At 52.4% G+C, this 17,990-nt stretch overlaps 1 protein-coding gene across 1 annotated transcript; it reads left to right on the top strand.

Moving 5' to 3' along the window:
* The first annotated feature begins 3,719 nt into the window (after positions 1-3,719).
* LOC144943998 (galectin-4-like) lies at positions 3,720-17,071 on the top strand. The gene is made up of 9 exons (XM_078871950.1): positions 3,720-3,827; positions 5,660-5,742; positions 9,622-9,826; positions 10,882-11,013; positions 12,116-12,160; positions 13,119-13,484; positions 14,438-14,526; positions 15,668-15,839; positions 16,347-17,071. Exons 1-9 carry the CDS (start codon positions 3,798-3,800, stop codon positions 16,500-16,502), a joined length of 1,278 nt encoding a protein of 425 aa, XP_078728076.1. The 5' UTR covers positions 3,720-3,797; the 3' UTR covers positions 16,503-17,071.
* Positions 17,072-17,990: the final 919 nt, after the last annotated feature.

The raw sequence follows: 17,990 nt of genomic DNA, 5'->3' as shown, positions 1-17,990 counted from the left end.
AGGACCTTCTATAATAGCGGCACTTGTTGTTGTTATTGTTGTTGTCAGGTCACACAGGTGGCTTGCTCAGGGGTAGAGCGAGCGGCTCGCAATCAAAAGGTTGAGCTTTCATATCCTGGTTGGAGGGTTGACTCAGCCCATCATTCTTCCGAGGGGGGGTCGATAAAATCACGAAATAGGTACCACTTTCTGGGGAAGTCAACAGTGGTTGGTTGACATACTGGTTCCCGTCATAGGAATATGAAATCGGCACTAGTTCAGGGCTATAAACATGAGATGAGCACCACATCGACGCTCATGTGAGCAGGAAATCACATGTGGATATGAACACTGGACGGGCGGTTTTTTGATTCGTAGGTAATCAGTCATTATGGTCATTATCATCACCACGATCATTATCATCACAACAATCATCAGGGCAGTGACGCGACCAAATGGTAGCGCGCTCGCCGCTTGTTCACAGTTCAATGCCATCGGCCGCCCTGATAAATACTGCTTGTAATAATCAGAGCAATACTACACGCCGTCTGCTTCACATTGGACGTTAAAGATCTCTTGACGTCATTCGTAAAAGTAGGCCATTTGTGCGCCGGCGCCAGGGTCCAAATTTGCCAAATTCGAAAATGACACCGCAAATTACTCCATTGGGTATTCTACACAAAGACAAAGATCCCCCGTGTAGCCTTAACAGACTGTTGTGGCAAGTGCTGTTAGTGAGCACCTATTAAGGCCGGCACGGCACACGAGGGGGTTGGTGGCCAACACCACGCCCGGCCGAGTGGTGATGTTTTACACACCGCACCAGGTACTCATTTGAGGCTGAGTCGACCTAGGGAAGGCCGAAGACCTGTTCGTCACTGTTGTTGGCCGTGAGCGGGAATCGAACTCGGGTCGCCGGGTTCGCAGCGCAGCGAGCTAACCGCTACACCACCGCTCCCCATGCACACACACACAGCAGCAAACATCGCCCCCTACTGGCAGATTAATGCCCCATGTCACTCTTGCAAATGGGACGCACCCCGGTCTCTTGAGTTCTCGCCACCTGGTTAAAAAACAATAAACTTGGGCTTGATAATTTTTTACCACTGTCACCTTTTCACCATCGTCACCACCACCACCAGCCTGAACAGTCATCACGATCGTCTTTACCACCACCACTACAATTATCATGTTAAGCACCATCGTGTATTCATCATCATCATCATCATCGTGAATTCCGAATCGAGGATCAACAAGTGGTGAAGCCACTGAAAATCAACATTGCTGCGTTTAATTATATACGGGCGGCCTGGGCCTCGTCATAGGAACGTGGCGTTTCCACGAGCTGACTCGGGATCGAGAGTTAACACGAAAACCTCGTGGCTCGTGCAAGGGCGCAACTAATCTTGTACACGTCACACGCACTAAAATAACCTAAATCACACACAAGCAATTCTGCAAAGATCAAGTTACAAAGACATTCATAACAAGGACACATTCCAGTGCGTATAACCTTTATATCGGGACAAGTGCTCTTTGTTAGCGAGCACCTATTAAGGCTATAATACTACGCCTGGCCGCCTTTGTATATAGAGTGCTGATGTTTATATACACAACAGCAAATCGTTTAAGGCTCATTCGACCTAAGTCCGATGCGATGAAGCTTGTGGTATGCCCAGGACCCGTGCTGATATCACCCGCCACTAATTGTTGGCCGTGGCCGGGAATTTAATTCGTAGCGCAGTGCGCTAACCACTGCGTCTCCGCTCCAACCCGCACGCAAAGACAAAGATCCCCCGTATAGTCTTAGCAGACTGTTGGGGGCAAGTGTTGTTAGCGAGCACCGATGAAGACCGGCACGGCACACGAGGGGGTGGGTGGCCAGCACCACGCCCGGCCGCCTTTGTCTCCCTAGTGGCGATGTTTACACAGCAGGTACTCATTTGAGGTTGAGTCGACCTAAGGGAGGCCCATGACCTGTTCAGATTATCGTCACTGGTGTTGGCCGTGAGCGGGAATCGAACTCGGGTCACTGGATTTGTAGCGCAGTGCACTAACCGCTGCACTACCACTCCCCACTCACGCATACTCTCACACACACGCACACACTCACACATGTACACACTCACGCATACTCTCACACACGTACGTACACACACACGCACACGTACACACACACGCATACTCTCACGCACACGCACACACTCACACGCACACACTCAAGCATACTCACAAACACGTACACACTCACGCATACTCACACACACGTACACACTCACGCATACTCACACACACGCACACACTCACACATGTACACACTCACGCATACTCTCACACACACACGTACACACACACACGTACACACACACGCATACTCTCACACACGCACACACTCACACACACGTACACACTCAAGCATACTCACAAACACGTACACACTCACGCATACTCACACACACGTACACACGCATACTCACACGCACACACGTACACACTCACGCATACTCACACACACGTACACACGCATACTCACACGCACACACGTACACACACACGAACACACTCACACGAACACACTCACACGTACACACACGTACACACACGTACACACTCACGCATACTCACACACACACACGTACACACACACGAACACACTCCCACACACTCACGCATACTCACACACACACGTACACACTCACACGTACACTCACACGTACACACGTACACACTCACACCCGCATACAGCAGCAGCAGCAGTGCGCGTGTGGGGGGTGGCTCCGCTCGGTGCTGCATGCGGCAGCAGCGCGGCGCGTCACTGCACCAACCTCTACCGCCTCCCTCGCCTCCTCCTCCTCCTGCTGCTGCTGTTGGGGGTGAATGCGGTCAGCGGTGGAGGAGGAGGGGGGTGCGTGGACCGTGGAGGAGGGGAGGGGGGCTGGTGGTGAGTTTGCAAGGAAAGTGCAGGGAGAGTGAAAAATATCGAGGGTGGGGAGTGATGGAGATGTGGTGGGGAGAGAGAAACACGCAGCAGAGATGTAGAACATTTCTGGGGAGGGGAGGGGGGTGCAGGGATGGGGTGAGGTGGGAGATGCAGGGCGGCAAGGGGAGATTGAGCAGGGAGGCCTGGGAGCCAGGCAGAAAGAGACTGAACCATGGAATGGGCAGGTGTGAGATGCAGGGAGGCTGCGGGGTGATGCCAATGGGGGTAGTTGCACGACGTCTCGCAGGAGGCAAAGATTGAGCAGGGAGGCGTGCAGGGAAGTTGGGAATTGGAGATGGGAATATTAAGCGGGGGCAGGGAGTGCGAGCGATGGAAAAAGAGACGCGTTGAATATCTGGCAAGGCGACATGCGGGGAGGCAGAAAGACGCATGAGTGTATTGGTCAGGGAGAGCCCTGCTGAGGCTGATCTGGTGAGATCGGAAGAGATTTTGACAAAGATTAAAGAGGGTGAGATGTAGGGATGTAGCGATGTATAGAGATGTGTTGCTTTGAAAGCGAGATCTCAACGTTGCCAGATATACAAGTACGGAGGATGGGCAGGGAGGCAGGGGATCACGTGGAAAGATCAGGCAGGGTGAGACGCAGGGAGATTGAGAGATCCAGAGCCAGGCCAAGCAGGGTGGGGCGATGGGAGGGAGGAGGGGGGAGATAGTGGGAGACTTGGCACAGGGAAGGATGGAGAGATGTAGGGAGAGACGGAGGGAGGAGGAGGGAGGGGGGGAGGAGGAGGAGAGGGGGAGGAGGAGGTTCGAGCCCAGGATATAGACGCTCAACTCGAGGCCGCTGCAGCAGAAGGAGGAACCTCGCCTTGGCACCATGGAGACCTGCACAGTCATGGAGAACCCGGTGAGACTCCGAACCCGGGCGCACGCACTCATCCCGCCAGACAAACTCCACTCTTCGTCACCAGTTACCACCACGCATCGCCATAGCACGGCGCAAAGAGGCAAGCGCTTTCGCCACCGATATTATTCATAATTCCGGCAAATGGCCTGATGAAGCTGGTTGTAATCACCAGCGAAACGTCGTAGTCGAATGGTAAATGCAGTGGGTTTACTCTGCAACACGCGGGCGTGCTGAAGTAGTCACTATTCCTCACGTTTTGTTTTCGTGACGGACCTTGCTAATTGGCTGTGTCGGGTGGTGGTGGGGTTAACGACACTTATATTTACGCGATCTCACCCAAGTTAACCCTTATTACGAGGCAAGCGCTGTTCGCCATCAGCTACTGAGGGCTGCACGACAACGCAACTGCAGGGGTAGTGTGACTAGGCATGACGACCGACCGCCTTTGTATCCCCAAGTGCTGACGTTCAGACACTGCCGCCAGGCACAGCGCTCACTTGCAATGCTGGGTGGACTTAAGGGAGATAGAGGCCGAGGACTGGGTCGGGAAATCGAACCCAGACACCCGCATAGAGCTAATCCGATTAGCACGGTGGGGTAGTACGGTGCGAAAGAAGTTCAACGTTCATACACAGACGCCTGCTGGTACAAGACTTGCCGGCTTTAATAGGTGCTCGCAAACAGCGCTTTCCTCTGCGGTCTATGAAGTGCAAGACACACACAAGGATAAATAAATGCATACTCACATTTCTATTCTATACAGTATTCAATTGCTGTTGCAATATTGATTGTACATTTTCATGCATATACAGAACGTATTTTAAACACGAAATTTAATGGAAGATGTTTATTATTTTGTAAGTTAGACCTCTTGGGTCAATGATATAATTCATACAGAGCATCTACGTATTAGCTATTAGCAATACGTGTACGTGTGTATAATAATATTGACATTAAACATATTATAAAAACAAATATAACGTATTTTCTGGATTGCGTGATGCTCTAATTCCCCTTGAACTGTATCTTCAAGCAAAAGTCGTGCGGTGTCTTACAATCCGGCAGCTGTGTGTGAGAGAGATGTCATTTGTGTAACTTTATTGACACCTGGCGCAGATAATTACGAACGACATCGTGTTTCAGCACAAATATTAACACTGAAATAAGATTTCCACAAATTTGTGTTAATATATGAATCAGGTTTCACTTGAGAATGACTCTCATCTGGCTAACATACATCAGTGACAGTAGTGATTATGGGGGGGGGGGGGGGGGGGCTTAATGGTAGCTGGAGCTATCCGGGGCCGAGTTCCGAAAAATACGTCCCCTCTCCCCTCCCGCCAACGCTGTCGGAGAGGAGAGGTGGCGGCATTCCGGATCGAGCCCAGATCGTGATGATTGCAAAACTTCAGACGTTGCTGAAGTGAATTCTATCCACTTTCGGTACTTGCGCTGTGATCGGTGAGGGAAATTCCATGTTCTTATGGCGGGATCAAGTATGTCCTTTGCCTTATTCTCTATTTTTAAGCAAAAGTTTAATGTGCGTTTCATAATCAAACTGCTTGTGTGATATCACATTCGTATAACTTTCTTGACAGCGCAGACACGTTTGGGTTAATTAAAGGTGGTTGTCTTCCGGTGCATCCGATAAATCCCGTGGATACGGTCGTCGTGAAACACGGCGAGACGCGCCGATGCTGTTGTGTGAACGAGCCTAGGATCCGTCGCTCACCCCCACACTCCTCACCCATCATCTCGCCTCACCTACCCCACGCCGCCCCACCTGTAACCCCCCTTCTTCCACCTCCTCCCCCCCCCCCCCTGGCCGCCAGATCCTGCCCGTGTCGCTCCCGATTCGTCTGTACCCGGGCTACGTGATCAGCGTGGAGGGCCGCGTGCCGGAGGACTCGGAACGGTTCGTATTGTTCGCGACTAATTCATCGATTAATCGGCTATCGTATTTGTATTGTTTGATCGCGATTGTCTTCGATAACGTCAACCGTCAGATGTCGGCGGCGACCTTTCAACGGAATCGTTCATTTTGCCGCAACGGATCGATGAGTGGCCGTGCAATCCACGATGTCATCCTCCCCTGCTCGCCATGTCCAAAGCGGTGACGGCACGCGTCACGATCTCACACCCACGCCCTCATCGGGAATGCGCACAGGGCATGATGCGGTGCAACATCCCATCTGATATATGCTCTGGAATCTCGGACTCGTGCACGATCCGATCTTGGACTGATCGCGTCTAATCCATCCTGTCCTGATTCTCAGACGCTCACGCCAATCCCATTCACTCTGGTGCGACGGGATCCGATTCCGATCCGATATGATCCCATCTGGTTCTCAGACTCGTAAATACATGTATTCAATTTGATCTGATACAAATCCAATTACAGGTAATTGGATCTCATCGGATTTTTAGATATGTACACGCTCTGATTAACTCTGATATTATTTCATCAGTTCTAATTGTCATAAATGTACGCCATCCAATTAAATCAGATCATTAAGCTCCTGCAACGATTTGATCCATCCATTGTGATCTGATTTCATCAAAATCGTATCCCATTTCGATCCCCAGGCTCGTGCACGATCCCATACAAATCGTATCCGATCAAGCAACAGATCTGTGGACCTGTTACAAATTCCATGAGACGAGGCCGGGTCCCATCTCAAACTCGCGATCGTATTTTTTTTCTTTCAATGCGAGTCCAGACCCAATGCCACTCCTCGTGTTCCACACAAACCGCGCAGGTGCGAATTAATTCACCCGCGCGTGACTTCTCGCAGGGACCCATTAGCTTCAACTTGTTAATTAAAGACGCCGGGAGACAAACTGGGCCAGGGTCAACGACGCGGTCCTGGGTCGCATGGCACCCCCTCGTGATACGCGGGGCGCGGCGCGAGGCCCGTTACGGCGAACCCCGAAACCACCCGCGCCGATCCAGCGCTTCATTAGATGCCGGGGTTGGTGGATCACGGAAAGAGTTGCGAAACTCCTCCCTTTGACCGGGCCTGGCTGGGCTGCGTGCGAAGCGGCCACGGGGGGTGAACGAGGCGACACGGCAAGTAGTGGGATCGTGAGCCCGTTCTGTGTAGGCGACCTCTTTGTAAGTGCCCTCTCCTCGTATGTATAGTAATGCGTGGTGGGGTTTTCTCCGGGTACTTCAACGTAACTCCTACACTGAAAAAAAGAATGGTAATAATAATGATAGATTGTTGTTATTTTTTCAAATAATCGGCCAACATACTCAGGGTAACAAGACCCTCCTTAAAACGAGTCTTGAAACTCAAGCGATGCTTCCCTGGATAAATGCCATTCTTAGGACTGCATTACTAATTATAATAATCATGTTACATGCGTGAGGCCTTAATCCAGCAGTGGATTCACCGTGGCTAACAATGGCGATGATGATATGCGCGTGCACTGTAACATCTTCTGGTCTCCGTCAATTTCAATGCTGCCCGATGACTTGCGCACGCCTTGCGAATCGTGGTGGTTATTTTGAACATACTTCACCATGGGGCTCGGTGCGGGGTTGGTGAAGGGTGGTGGTGGTGGGGGGGTTACATTTTGGCATGTGAAGGAACACAGGAGTAGAGTACAATTATTCGTTTTGCCAAACTATCCACTGTTACCAATAACGTACTGTAACAATATACAGTACACGTGAGTAATTATTGATTAGCGTAGCGTTCTTGACGCAAGCACGGCGGTTTTACTTTGACCACAGGATGAAGGATTCACGTTTATTGAGCATCTCGCGTTCAGGCCACGTTCAGAACGTTTGGCAGGCAGCTCGCCATTCATCTGTAATAATACTCGACGAGTGGGTGGAGCGGTGGCGCAGTGGTTAGCGCGCTGCGCTATGAACCCGGCGACATTTGAGTTCGATTCCCAGCCGCGGCGAGTGATCTTTGTGAACCGGTCCTGTTCTGGGGTTCCCCATCCTACTCCTTCACCAACGCACTCTGCCCAGCGTGGTGAAGTATGGTCAATCAAACGCCTCTTCCAACGTGACCGACACGGTGTGGGGGCGGAGACCTTCATCCGGCAGTGGATTGGCACGCGACTGGATGCAGTTCGCTCCCCGCGTTGGCAGCGCTGCTCAAAGCGCAATTAACAACGCACTGCACACACCCGGCAACGACACTGTGGTCTTAAAAGGCTAAATATATGCGGCATATAACAGGCGACGCTTCAAGCAACGGCGCTTTTTAAACCGTGCCACATTAGATCGTTCCACGTCGTTTGGTTCGAGTCGAGTGCTTATTCTGTACCCACTCCGCCCTAGCCCAAGGGGAGTGGGCAACCGAAATAGCGAGAAGAGACATTTTTTGTTTGTTTCGAATATGGTAATAGAAGAAGAAGAAGAAGAAAATCCAAACTCGATATTTCAAGATCCGTGCTGCGTGCGAATACGAGACGGTGGGTCCCTTGGTAAAGCCACGTCACGGAGCGGTCGTTGGAGAGAGCTCGCACGCGGCGCCCGAGTCGCAGGTTGACCGAGACGTGCCCTGGACGAAATCGTGGTGAAGTATAATAAGTACAAGTTCAAGTTCATTTATTTGGTATAGCCCTGTGAGCCATTCGGCTCTTGAATCGGGTGCAACCGCAACAAACAATAACATGAACAAAAAACATCTTAAAGTGAATATGTGACTGAGTGCAAATAGAAAATCCAAGAAAAGACAGCAAAATATTGCAGAAAAAGCACCGTACACCAACGCTGTGTGCAAACATCCCAGTGGGATGCAAGTCAAACAATAACAACAACCACAAGACAACTTAGATGAAGGCCATCAGTCTAACTCTGTACTACAACAAACAAACATGGCTAAAACCAATACACTTTTCGAAATCACCAAAATAAAGCTATGAAAGCAATGAAAAAGCAATCATAGGAACTGTGACGGAATTTTCACAATAAATGGCATAAACAACATGTACTATCAAAACCCTGCAGCCATAGCTGGCTGCATGAGTCACTCCACAACAGCAGGAGCATCAATCGGAGTATTATAAGTACAATCAAATAACCCCCACGACGCGCACGGCGTAGAGCAAAACTGCCACGATTTACGACGATGGACAGGCCATCGCTCACCGCCACAAGTTGCAAAGAGATCAACTCTGAGCACTGGTGACTAGCAAGGGGCGAAATCGCTCTGACTGACGCCTCTCTGTCTCGCTACTTGCATCGGTCACAGCAATTGCTCACGGCGTATCTAAAGGGCGATCTCGGGACGAGAGATAGTCAGTACCGCGATGCAGTTCCTCGGGAACTCTTGATGGCCTTTTGCGCAATGCGCCAAAAGTCTGTTATTGTGTGTTATTGTGTGTTATTGTGTACTTGCTGGGTCGGGGGGTGGGGGACGAGTGGTGATGGTTCGATCCCGTGTGTCCCCCCGTGTGCCCCCCCACCCCACCCAGTGCCGGATTATCCCAGTAGCAAAAGTAGCTACACATGTCGTAGCTACGGGCCCCGCACTTTCAAGTGCTCCGCGCTAAATGCTTTCAAGCTATCAATTCCGGTTCAGTGACTCTGCACTTGCTCTATTACTATAGTCCTATACTGCCTTAAACTTTTATGAACTACTGGGTGTTTAAGGTCAGCGATTTGTCGTATTATCTGGCTGTATAGCAAACGAAAACATACAATTACTTTACTATGCAAGTAAAACAAAATGTGTGTTTTAATATTTACCTGTTTTTTATTTATGTAGGACCCCCGCACCAGCTTAATCCGGCACTGCCCCCCCCGCCCCCCCCCACGCGCCTGCCCCAGGTTCGCTGTGAACCTGTGCGCCGCTGAGGATGTGGCTCTGCACGTGAACCCCCGGTGGGGTGCCGACTCGGGCTCCCAGTGCCTCCTGGTGCTGAATTCGCGCGCGGGCGGCACGTGGGGACGCGAGGAGCGACTCGCGGCCGCCCCGTGGTGCCGCGAGACCGACTTCAAGTTGTCCATCGCCGTGGACGACGAGGGCTACAAGGTGAGCGGTGGAGCCGCGGGGGGTAATGTAGCGCTCCGAACGCAAGGCTGCGGGCATGGATACCGTGCAGGAGGAAAAACAATCAATTTGTCCATCGATGTTGCATGGTTACACTGTGGGGGGATGTATATAGTGGTGATTGTAGCCTAGCGCAGCGTTCCTCACTAATTTGCAGAGGGGGGTGGGGGGTCGGGCACTTTCGCCGATAAGACATCATCAGTGTGAGGACCGCCACACATTGGAAATCATTTCTGGGTTTGATAGTAGCACGATGATGATGATGATGGGGTGATGTTCTCACGTGTTGTGTACTGTCGGGGGCTGCACGTCAGGGGCCGCACTGAAGACCACGGGCCTAGCGGGCAGAGGTGGGACAAAGTCATTGTTATGCAAGTCCAAGTCGAGTCGCAAGTCATCAAATTCATGACTCGAGTCTGACTCGAGTCCACATCTCAGAGGTGGGACAAAGTCATTGTTATGCAAGTCCAAGTCGAGTCGCAAGTCATCAAATTCATGACTCGAGTCTGACTCGAGTCCAAGTCACATGACTCGAGTCCACACCTCTGCTAGCGGGTTTCAAGCCATTCAGGGGGGAGGGGGTGGGGGGTTGGGTGGACGCAGGCTGCGGCATGTATACCGTGCAGGTGAAGTTTCTCGAGCTGATGTTGGGCACTGGGGCCAGTGGTCTTGATTGGGTTGGAGTAGGAGGGGGGGGGGGCACCTTAACACACTCTTACACTCTCTCAAACAAATATAAAGAATCCCCGTATAGCCTTAACATACTTTTGGGCCAAGTGCAGTTAGCTAGCAGCTATGAAGGCCGGCACTGCACACGAGGGCGATGTTTACACACCGCACCAGGTACTCATTTGAGGCTGAGTCGACCTAGGACCGATTCAGATAATCGATGGGCGCAGCTCGATAACCCGCTACACTACCCTCCCCCCCCCCCTCATACCCCCTCACACATTTCTCTCTCACACACCACACGTTCTCCCACTCGACACACGCACACACACGCTGCCTGTCACCCTCCCGACCTCACCCACACGCAGGTCCTGCTGTGTGACTCGTCCCCCGCGCTGGAGTTCGCTCACCGCTGCGCCCTCCAGACCGTCGACCGCCTCGAGTTGAAACCCACGGCCCACGTGTCGCTCCTGCGAGTGCTCGCCCCAGCCTGTACGGACGTGAGTATAAACTATGGACACATATTTTTTTGTTTTTAACCAGCTAAGGCCCACTTGAGCTATCTATAGAGCTCTTTTTTCAGGAGCGACCTGAGCCACAAATGATAGCTCGACGAAGTGGCGGAATGTACAGCAGCCAAATGCTCGAAATGCATGTTGATTCTAAATGTGGAGGGGGGGGGGGCGAAACATCGGAGGACCCGGAGGGAAAATCCACGCAGCCACGCGGAGAACAAGCAAACTCCAAATATACAAGCGTCAGCTTCGGGATTGAACCTACGACCTCCTGTATACAAGGCGAGGTAGTTAACATCTCGCCACCGTGGCACCCACCCACCGCCACCGCCACTACTCACTCATCCTGGCCTCTCTGTCTCTCGTTTAGTGGGGGTGGCGGTGTATTTGAAATCGCGGCGAATATCGGAATCCCACGGGACAGCCACTTGACAGTTTCGAAACGCGGCAACTTTTTTCGCTTTCCCCTCGGAGAGAGAGAGAGAGAAATTGCTCAAGAGGTGCGAGGAGGTGAGCTGGAAGGCAACAGCCACGCCGGTGAAGCCGGTGTCCACAATTGGCCAAGCTCTGCGGTCCTGTGTATATGAAGGTGTTTTCGGCCAATTATTGAGTATTTATACGTGGAGCTAAAACCGGAAAACCCGGAAAGAACCCGCGCGCGCGCGCGATGGGGCAAGACTCAAACCAATAAAGTGTACTCACGAAACAGGTGAGGTACTCATTTTCCGTACTGCCCTCCGTTGGCGAGCCAGGGTCTGGCACCTCGACGCCCTTGGGAAGGGAGATTCGCAGCATCTGTGCGATGATCCAGCAACCCTCGCTGCCTCCACAGTGCTGGGTGACAGGCCGCACGGTGTAAATAGCCACCACCGCCCGGACTTTATAACTTGGTGTCTTTTAGAGATAAACGTGTTTGCACGCGAGGATGCGTTGGGGTTAACACGCGTCATCGCTGCTTGTCTCCCTGTGTCTCTCTCCTCATCTCCCTGTATGTATCTGTGTCTCTCTGTATCTTGCTCTATTTGTGTGTCTCTCTGTGTCTCTCTCCCCATCTCCGTGTGTCTCCCCGTGTGTCTCACGATGCCAGGAGGAACTCCCTCCGCCAGTGACTCCGGACAGCGGCGATTTATCGGTAACGGGATTGAACCGGGACTCTAAACATTTTATTACATTTTTCTTGGGTCTTTCGGTAAAGTCACGTAGATAGGTTCAAAGAAAATAATCAAATATAACGGAAAACTACGACATTTCGATCGCAAGGCAAGCGGTCGTCTCCCTTTTCCTGAAGTCGACCGCTTGGGTTGCGATCGAAACGTCGTAGTTTTCTGTTATTTTTTATTATTTTCTTTGAACCTATCTACGTGACTTTACCGAAAGACCCAAGAATATGAATTATTGCAGTCACGAAAGCTTTAAGTCAAGATTGTATTACATTGACACAGTTTATCTTGCATTGAACTGCATTGCTCTTCATAAACACACACAAAAACAAAGACCCCCGTCTAACCTTTAACAAACTATTGGGGCAAGGGCGCAAGTGATCTTTAGTGAGCACCTACGAAGGTCGGCACGACGCACCCTGGGACGATGTGGCTAGCACCACGCCCGGCCGCCTTTGTCTCGCCAGTGGCGATGTTTTACACATCGCACCAGGTACTCATTTGAGGCTGAGTCGACCTAGAGGAGGCCCAGGATCGGTACAGATAATCGTCACTGGTGTTGGCCGTGAGCGGGAATCGAACTCTGGTCGCCGGGTTCGTAGCGCAACGCGCTAACCGCTGCACTACCGCTCCTTCACCCACCTACTCACCTACTCACCCACCCACCCACACGCCCATTCACCACACTGCAGGTCACTTACACTGCTCTTCAGTGTCCCTGCACTTGCACTGCTCCACTGTAAAATCCCATCCCAACATCATGAGCATCATCGTCTCTATTGCGATAAATAATAACAATAATAACCGTGCTTAATTCAAGAAACGTGCTCATCCGTATCCGTCACGACTTCGAACGGTGCCGTCTATCTGCCGGCCCGCTTTTGGGCCCCGTGCTCGACAAACTGTTGCATCTCTCCGTTTCGCCCGCAGCTGCAGGATGCCGTGTCGAACCTGACTGTGGCTGACACGCCCGAGGAAGGAGGACCCGAAGCCAAGGAGGAGGAAGCCAGCGTCAAGCAGGAGGAGGAACCTGCGAAGGAGGAAGAGGCACCCGCGGTGGAGGAGAAGGGATCCGCGCCAGAGGAAGGTGGAGCTGGGCAGGAGGCAGAACAGGAGCCGGTGCCCGAGGAGGAGAAACCCGGACCGGAGATAGCGGCAGAGGAACAGGGACCTGGCGAGCAGGGGGGCGAGGGAAGTGGAGCCGCAGAGGGAGACCTGGGCGAGGAGGCTGGAGCGGAGGTCGCTGCGGATGCGGAGGGAGGGAAGAGCGCGGATGCTGCTGCTGCTGTAGAGTTGGTGGGTCACGTGGGGGGAGCTGTGAGCACCTACTCGTTGCAGCTCCGTGTGTCGACGCAACTCTCCTTCGGCCTCGTGCCTTAAATTAAACTGTGAACTATTTTTTTTATTTTACCGTATTGGGTAAGGCCCACTGAGCTGTAGAGAGTTTTTTTTTTTTTACAGAAGCGACCTTTATATATGTCTTGCTTAGCGCGTCACGTGGGACTCAACGCGAGCCCGGTACACAGCACCGATCACAGAACAAGAAGAGGGTTGGGGGAGGAGGATGCAGGGCCGGATTAAGATGTTGTAGTTCCCTGGGCTACAGGCACTGTGAGGCCCCCAGTAATATTTTCCAACGGAAAACTAACAACAAATCAAATTCAGCATTCACAAATGAAATAACTTTTCACTATAATCTCCAGAGGCCTCTCCAGCCAGTGCAGGCCCCTGGGCTGCAGCCGCTAAAGCCCCCGCGCCTCGATCCGGCTCTGGGAGGAGGGCAACAATTCCGCGAGCAAAATCGCGAGATCGGCGCGGCTGAGCTTGGTGCAGAGGGCTGGCGCATTGGGCTTTCTGCAGCACGCAGGCGGGGAGAGCCTCTAGCAGAGAAGTGAAAGTTCACAATGGCGGAGGGAACGCTAAGCGGGGAATATAGCTGACGTCAAAGGGAGACGGGAAAAAGGAGCGGAGGGGGAGGGAACGAGGTGGATGGGTGGGTGGGGGTTGGAGGGGAAAAAAACCACGTGGGACGCGTTTAACAATCATCGGGCGCGTGCAGTGTGGAACGAGTTATTTTTTGGTATTTGAACGAGCGGAGTAAACTGGTGAACGTGGACAGACGTAGCGTGGTGGGTGGGTGGGTGGTGGTCGCGAACACTGGAATTTGGGCAAAGTCTGCAGTCGACTCGTTCCGTGTCGGGGGGGGGGGGGGCCGGTCTGGTCACTCGTTTTCTTCCTCTCCCCCGCAGAGCGTCCCGCACGACGGCGTCATCGACGGAGGCCTCCACCCGGGATGGAGCCTCACCCTGGAAGGCTCGGTGCCGGCTGAAGCCAACAGGTGCACCGACGGAGCCCCCGGCGTTCCCACGCATGACCCCCAATTCCCCGTTCGTCTGTAGTGGCCTTTGACTTTTACCGGGGCTTGCAGGGCGGCGCACAGCTTGTGCCTCGCAGCAGGAATCCCCTGGGTTCGATTCTTGACTCGGGCTTGTCTCTGCGTGGACTTAGGACGCTCTCCCCTTTTCTGCAGATTGTGTGAGTGAGTGTGTGTATACTCTTTGGTTCTTTCGGTAAAGTCACGTAGGTATAAAATAAAATAAATCACGACGTTTCGGGCGCAACACAAGCGTCCGTCATCAGGTGCAGCTTTTTAAAACAGTCTGCTTTAAAAGCTTTTTAAAACAGTCTGCCTCAGCAGCAGACCGTGCTTTCCCACCTGATGACAGACGCTTGTGTTGAGCCCCAAACGTCGTGATTTATTTTATTTTCTGCCTACGTGACTTTAGCGAAAGAACCAAAGAGTATGGATTCCTGCAGCCACGAAAGCTTCAAATCAAGAGTGTATGTATGTAAATATGTTGAACTTGTTTCGCACCGTACGTGGCCAACCGTGCTAATCGGAGGTACGGGAGAAGGACAACAAACTAAACACAAAAAGTAGTTCTCAAGAAATACGTTTTGAATCTACATTTAAAAGTTGCACAGCTCCAAGGGCTTCCAAATATCGCAAGCAAGAGCATTGCAGACGGCTGCAGAAAGCGCGATGCAGTGACCGTCATTGTTTTGTGGTGTGTGAATGAGTGCTGTTGTGTGAGTGTGCTTGAGTTTGTATCTTTTCCCCCCTTTTCTGCGTGGATTTCCTCCGTGTTCTCCGGTTTCCTCCCATAGCTGCAAGATTCACAGTTTAAATGATATTGGCCAGAGCATCCATCCCATTGCTGAAAATGTAACCTGCATAGAACTCGATACAGCGACATGGCCCCCTACTGAGAAAACCTGGCAGGACCCTCCTGAAAAAAGAGTTGAGACTCAGTGAAGCTGTCCGTGTCTCCGTATCCCCATGTTGCCATGTCCCTGTGACCCCATGTCTCTGTCTGTGTCCCCATGTCTCTGTGTCCCCATGGCCCTGTGTCTCCGTGACTCCGCATCTCCGTGTCCCCGTGTCTCCGTGACTCCGTGTCCCGGTGTCTCTCCCCCAGGTTTGCCGTGAACCTCATTGGGGAAGGCGGACAGGACATCGCTCTGCACGTGAACCCGCGGTTCAGCGCCGACGGAGGAGGAGCCCTTGTGCGGAATGCCAAGATTGGCGGTGCGTGGGGGGCCGAGGAGCGAGAGGGGGTCAACCCCTTCACTCGTGGGGAGACATTCACGGTGAGCACGATGCCGCTGTCCTATATCACTGCCTCTCTCAGGTCTCTCTTGCTCTGTCAGGGGTGCCGCGGTGGCGAAATGTTGTCTCCCTCGCCTGGTATACAGGAGGTCGTGGGTTCGGTCCCGACCCTCTGAGGCCAGCTGCGTGTCTCTCTCCTCGTGATCGCGTGGATTTTTCTCCGGGTCCTCCGGTTTTTTCCTCCACATTTAGAATCAACAAACGTGCATTTAGAGTATTTGGCTGCTCTGCATTTCCACGTGATGATGAGCCACTTCGTTGAGCTGTCATTTGTGGCCAGGTCGCTTCTGAAAAAGAGCTGTATAGCTCAGCGGGTTTTATCTGGTGAAATAAAAAATTGTTGAATTTTTAAAAATAGTTTTGGTTTAGTCTGAATCTCTGTTTGTCTGTGTCTGCCTCTCTGTCTTCCCATCCTCTCAATCTATCCTGAATCTATGCTTGTCTGACCACCTGCCTGTCTATCTGCCGCTCTGTCTGTCTGTCTACAGCTGGAGTTGAGCTGCGGGGAGTCGAACCTTGCCTTGAAGGTTGGAGGCGAGCCCGTGTGCGAATTCGCGCACCGCGTGGGCGAGCTCGCCAGCATCACGGCGTTCCACGTGGAGGGCGACGTGACGCTCACAGCCGCGCGGCAGGGCGACCTCTAGGGCTCCCATCCCGCCCTGCACCTACAATCCCAAAACCTGAATTTGGACCCAAACCCGAACCGCCAACCCCAACACAATCCAAATGCCTTTCAACGCAACTCCTTTCAACTCGTATCCAGAGCCCCGCCACCACTACCCCCCCCCCCCCCCCCCCGCTCTTTCTTTATTTGGACTTCCAACCAGGGCCTTAATTTCACGTGTCCCGGGTTGGCGACCGAGAAATAATTGATGCACCCAGCACACCACATCCAGTATACCTCTTGTTACACCCGTGGGCATTATCGCAAATGAGAAATGCTGCATATGAAGGGATTATCCGGGTAAAATGTTTTAAGTGACAAGCAACACGAGGCCTTCGCTCGTCCCCCAGCGACCCAGAAATGAAGCCCTGCCTCCAATCATAGCGAGGGCATTCTGATCATTTCTTGATAAACAGACCCAAAGAGCCTTTTCCCTAAAACCTTGGATCGTCAACCCTAACTAGACCCTTCCTATCCCTCCCTGGTTCTCTAACCCTGACTCACAAATCATCACCGCGCAGCTTTTTGCCTCCGGCCCATAATTCCATAATTCCCGAATGCCCCCCCCCCCCCCCCCTGTGCCCTCCATGAAAGTCCAATTTGAATGTCGGATCCTATCACTGTTCAAGAAGACGATCATCCCTTTAGCGAAGCATGAGTGCCCCCTGAACCTCCGGTCACTGCAAAACAACTGACTGGGTTACCACCACCTTGGAGATGGAGCGACGAATTCATCGGTGCAAAATGGATCGTTGCACCGTTAGCGTCGCAGGGGACGGTGACGGCTTGGGGGAGGTCTTCATCCAGCAGTAGAGTGAGCATGGCTGAAGATGATGATTAGTTAATGTGGTTGAGGACCTCCCCAATTTCGTACTGCACATGTGGAGTTGTTGTGGTTGACCATACTTCACCATGCTGGTCATCGCGGTAAAAGTGGGGCACATTGGCGTTGATGCATTGATACGCGGGACAACAATTTAATTTGCCGAACTGCCCTCTTCCGCCAACCGCGTGGCCCCCGTGGCAGCCTATAGCACCTGTTATGCACGGTGGTGGTCGCCCATTCAAGCGCCGGCACTATCCAGGCTCAGCCATGCTTAGCTTCGGAGATCTGACGAGATCGGGCGCATTCCGGAGTGACCTGGTCGTCAGCCGAGTGGCTGGATGCTGCTGCTGTGCTTGGCAACCACGGTGAGACAAATATGGAGACTCGATTTGTCGCGGCGTCTCGCTTTCACGGCAGTGTGGTTTGCGACGGTACCCGGAATGACAACAACAGATGCTCTGTGTTCACCTGGGAATGCCTCGCCGAGTCTCGAGAGACGCTGTCAGGAGGGTCCTGCCGCATTGGGATCTTTGGCTAATTCCTGTAATGAGAGTTTGGCTTCGTGCGGGAGGAAAGCAACCGGAGGAAACCCCATCACAAATACGCGGGCACAACACTCAAAAGCTCCACACAGAAACGGAT

This window comes from Lampetra fluviatilis, chromosome 33 (assembly GCF_964198595.1).
Source record: "Lampetra fluviatilis chromosome 33, kcLamFluv1.1, whole genome shotgun sequence".
Taxonomy (NCBI): Eukaryota; Metazoa; Chordata; class Hyperoartia; order Petromyzontiformes; family Petromyzontidae; genus Lampetra; species Lampetra fluviatilis.
This window is presented reverse-complemented; position numbering and strand designations above follow the sequence as displayed.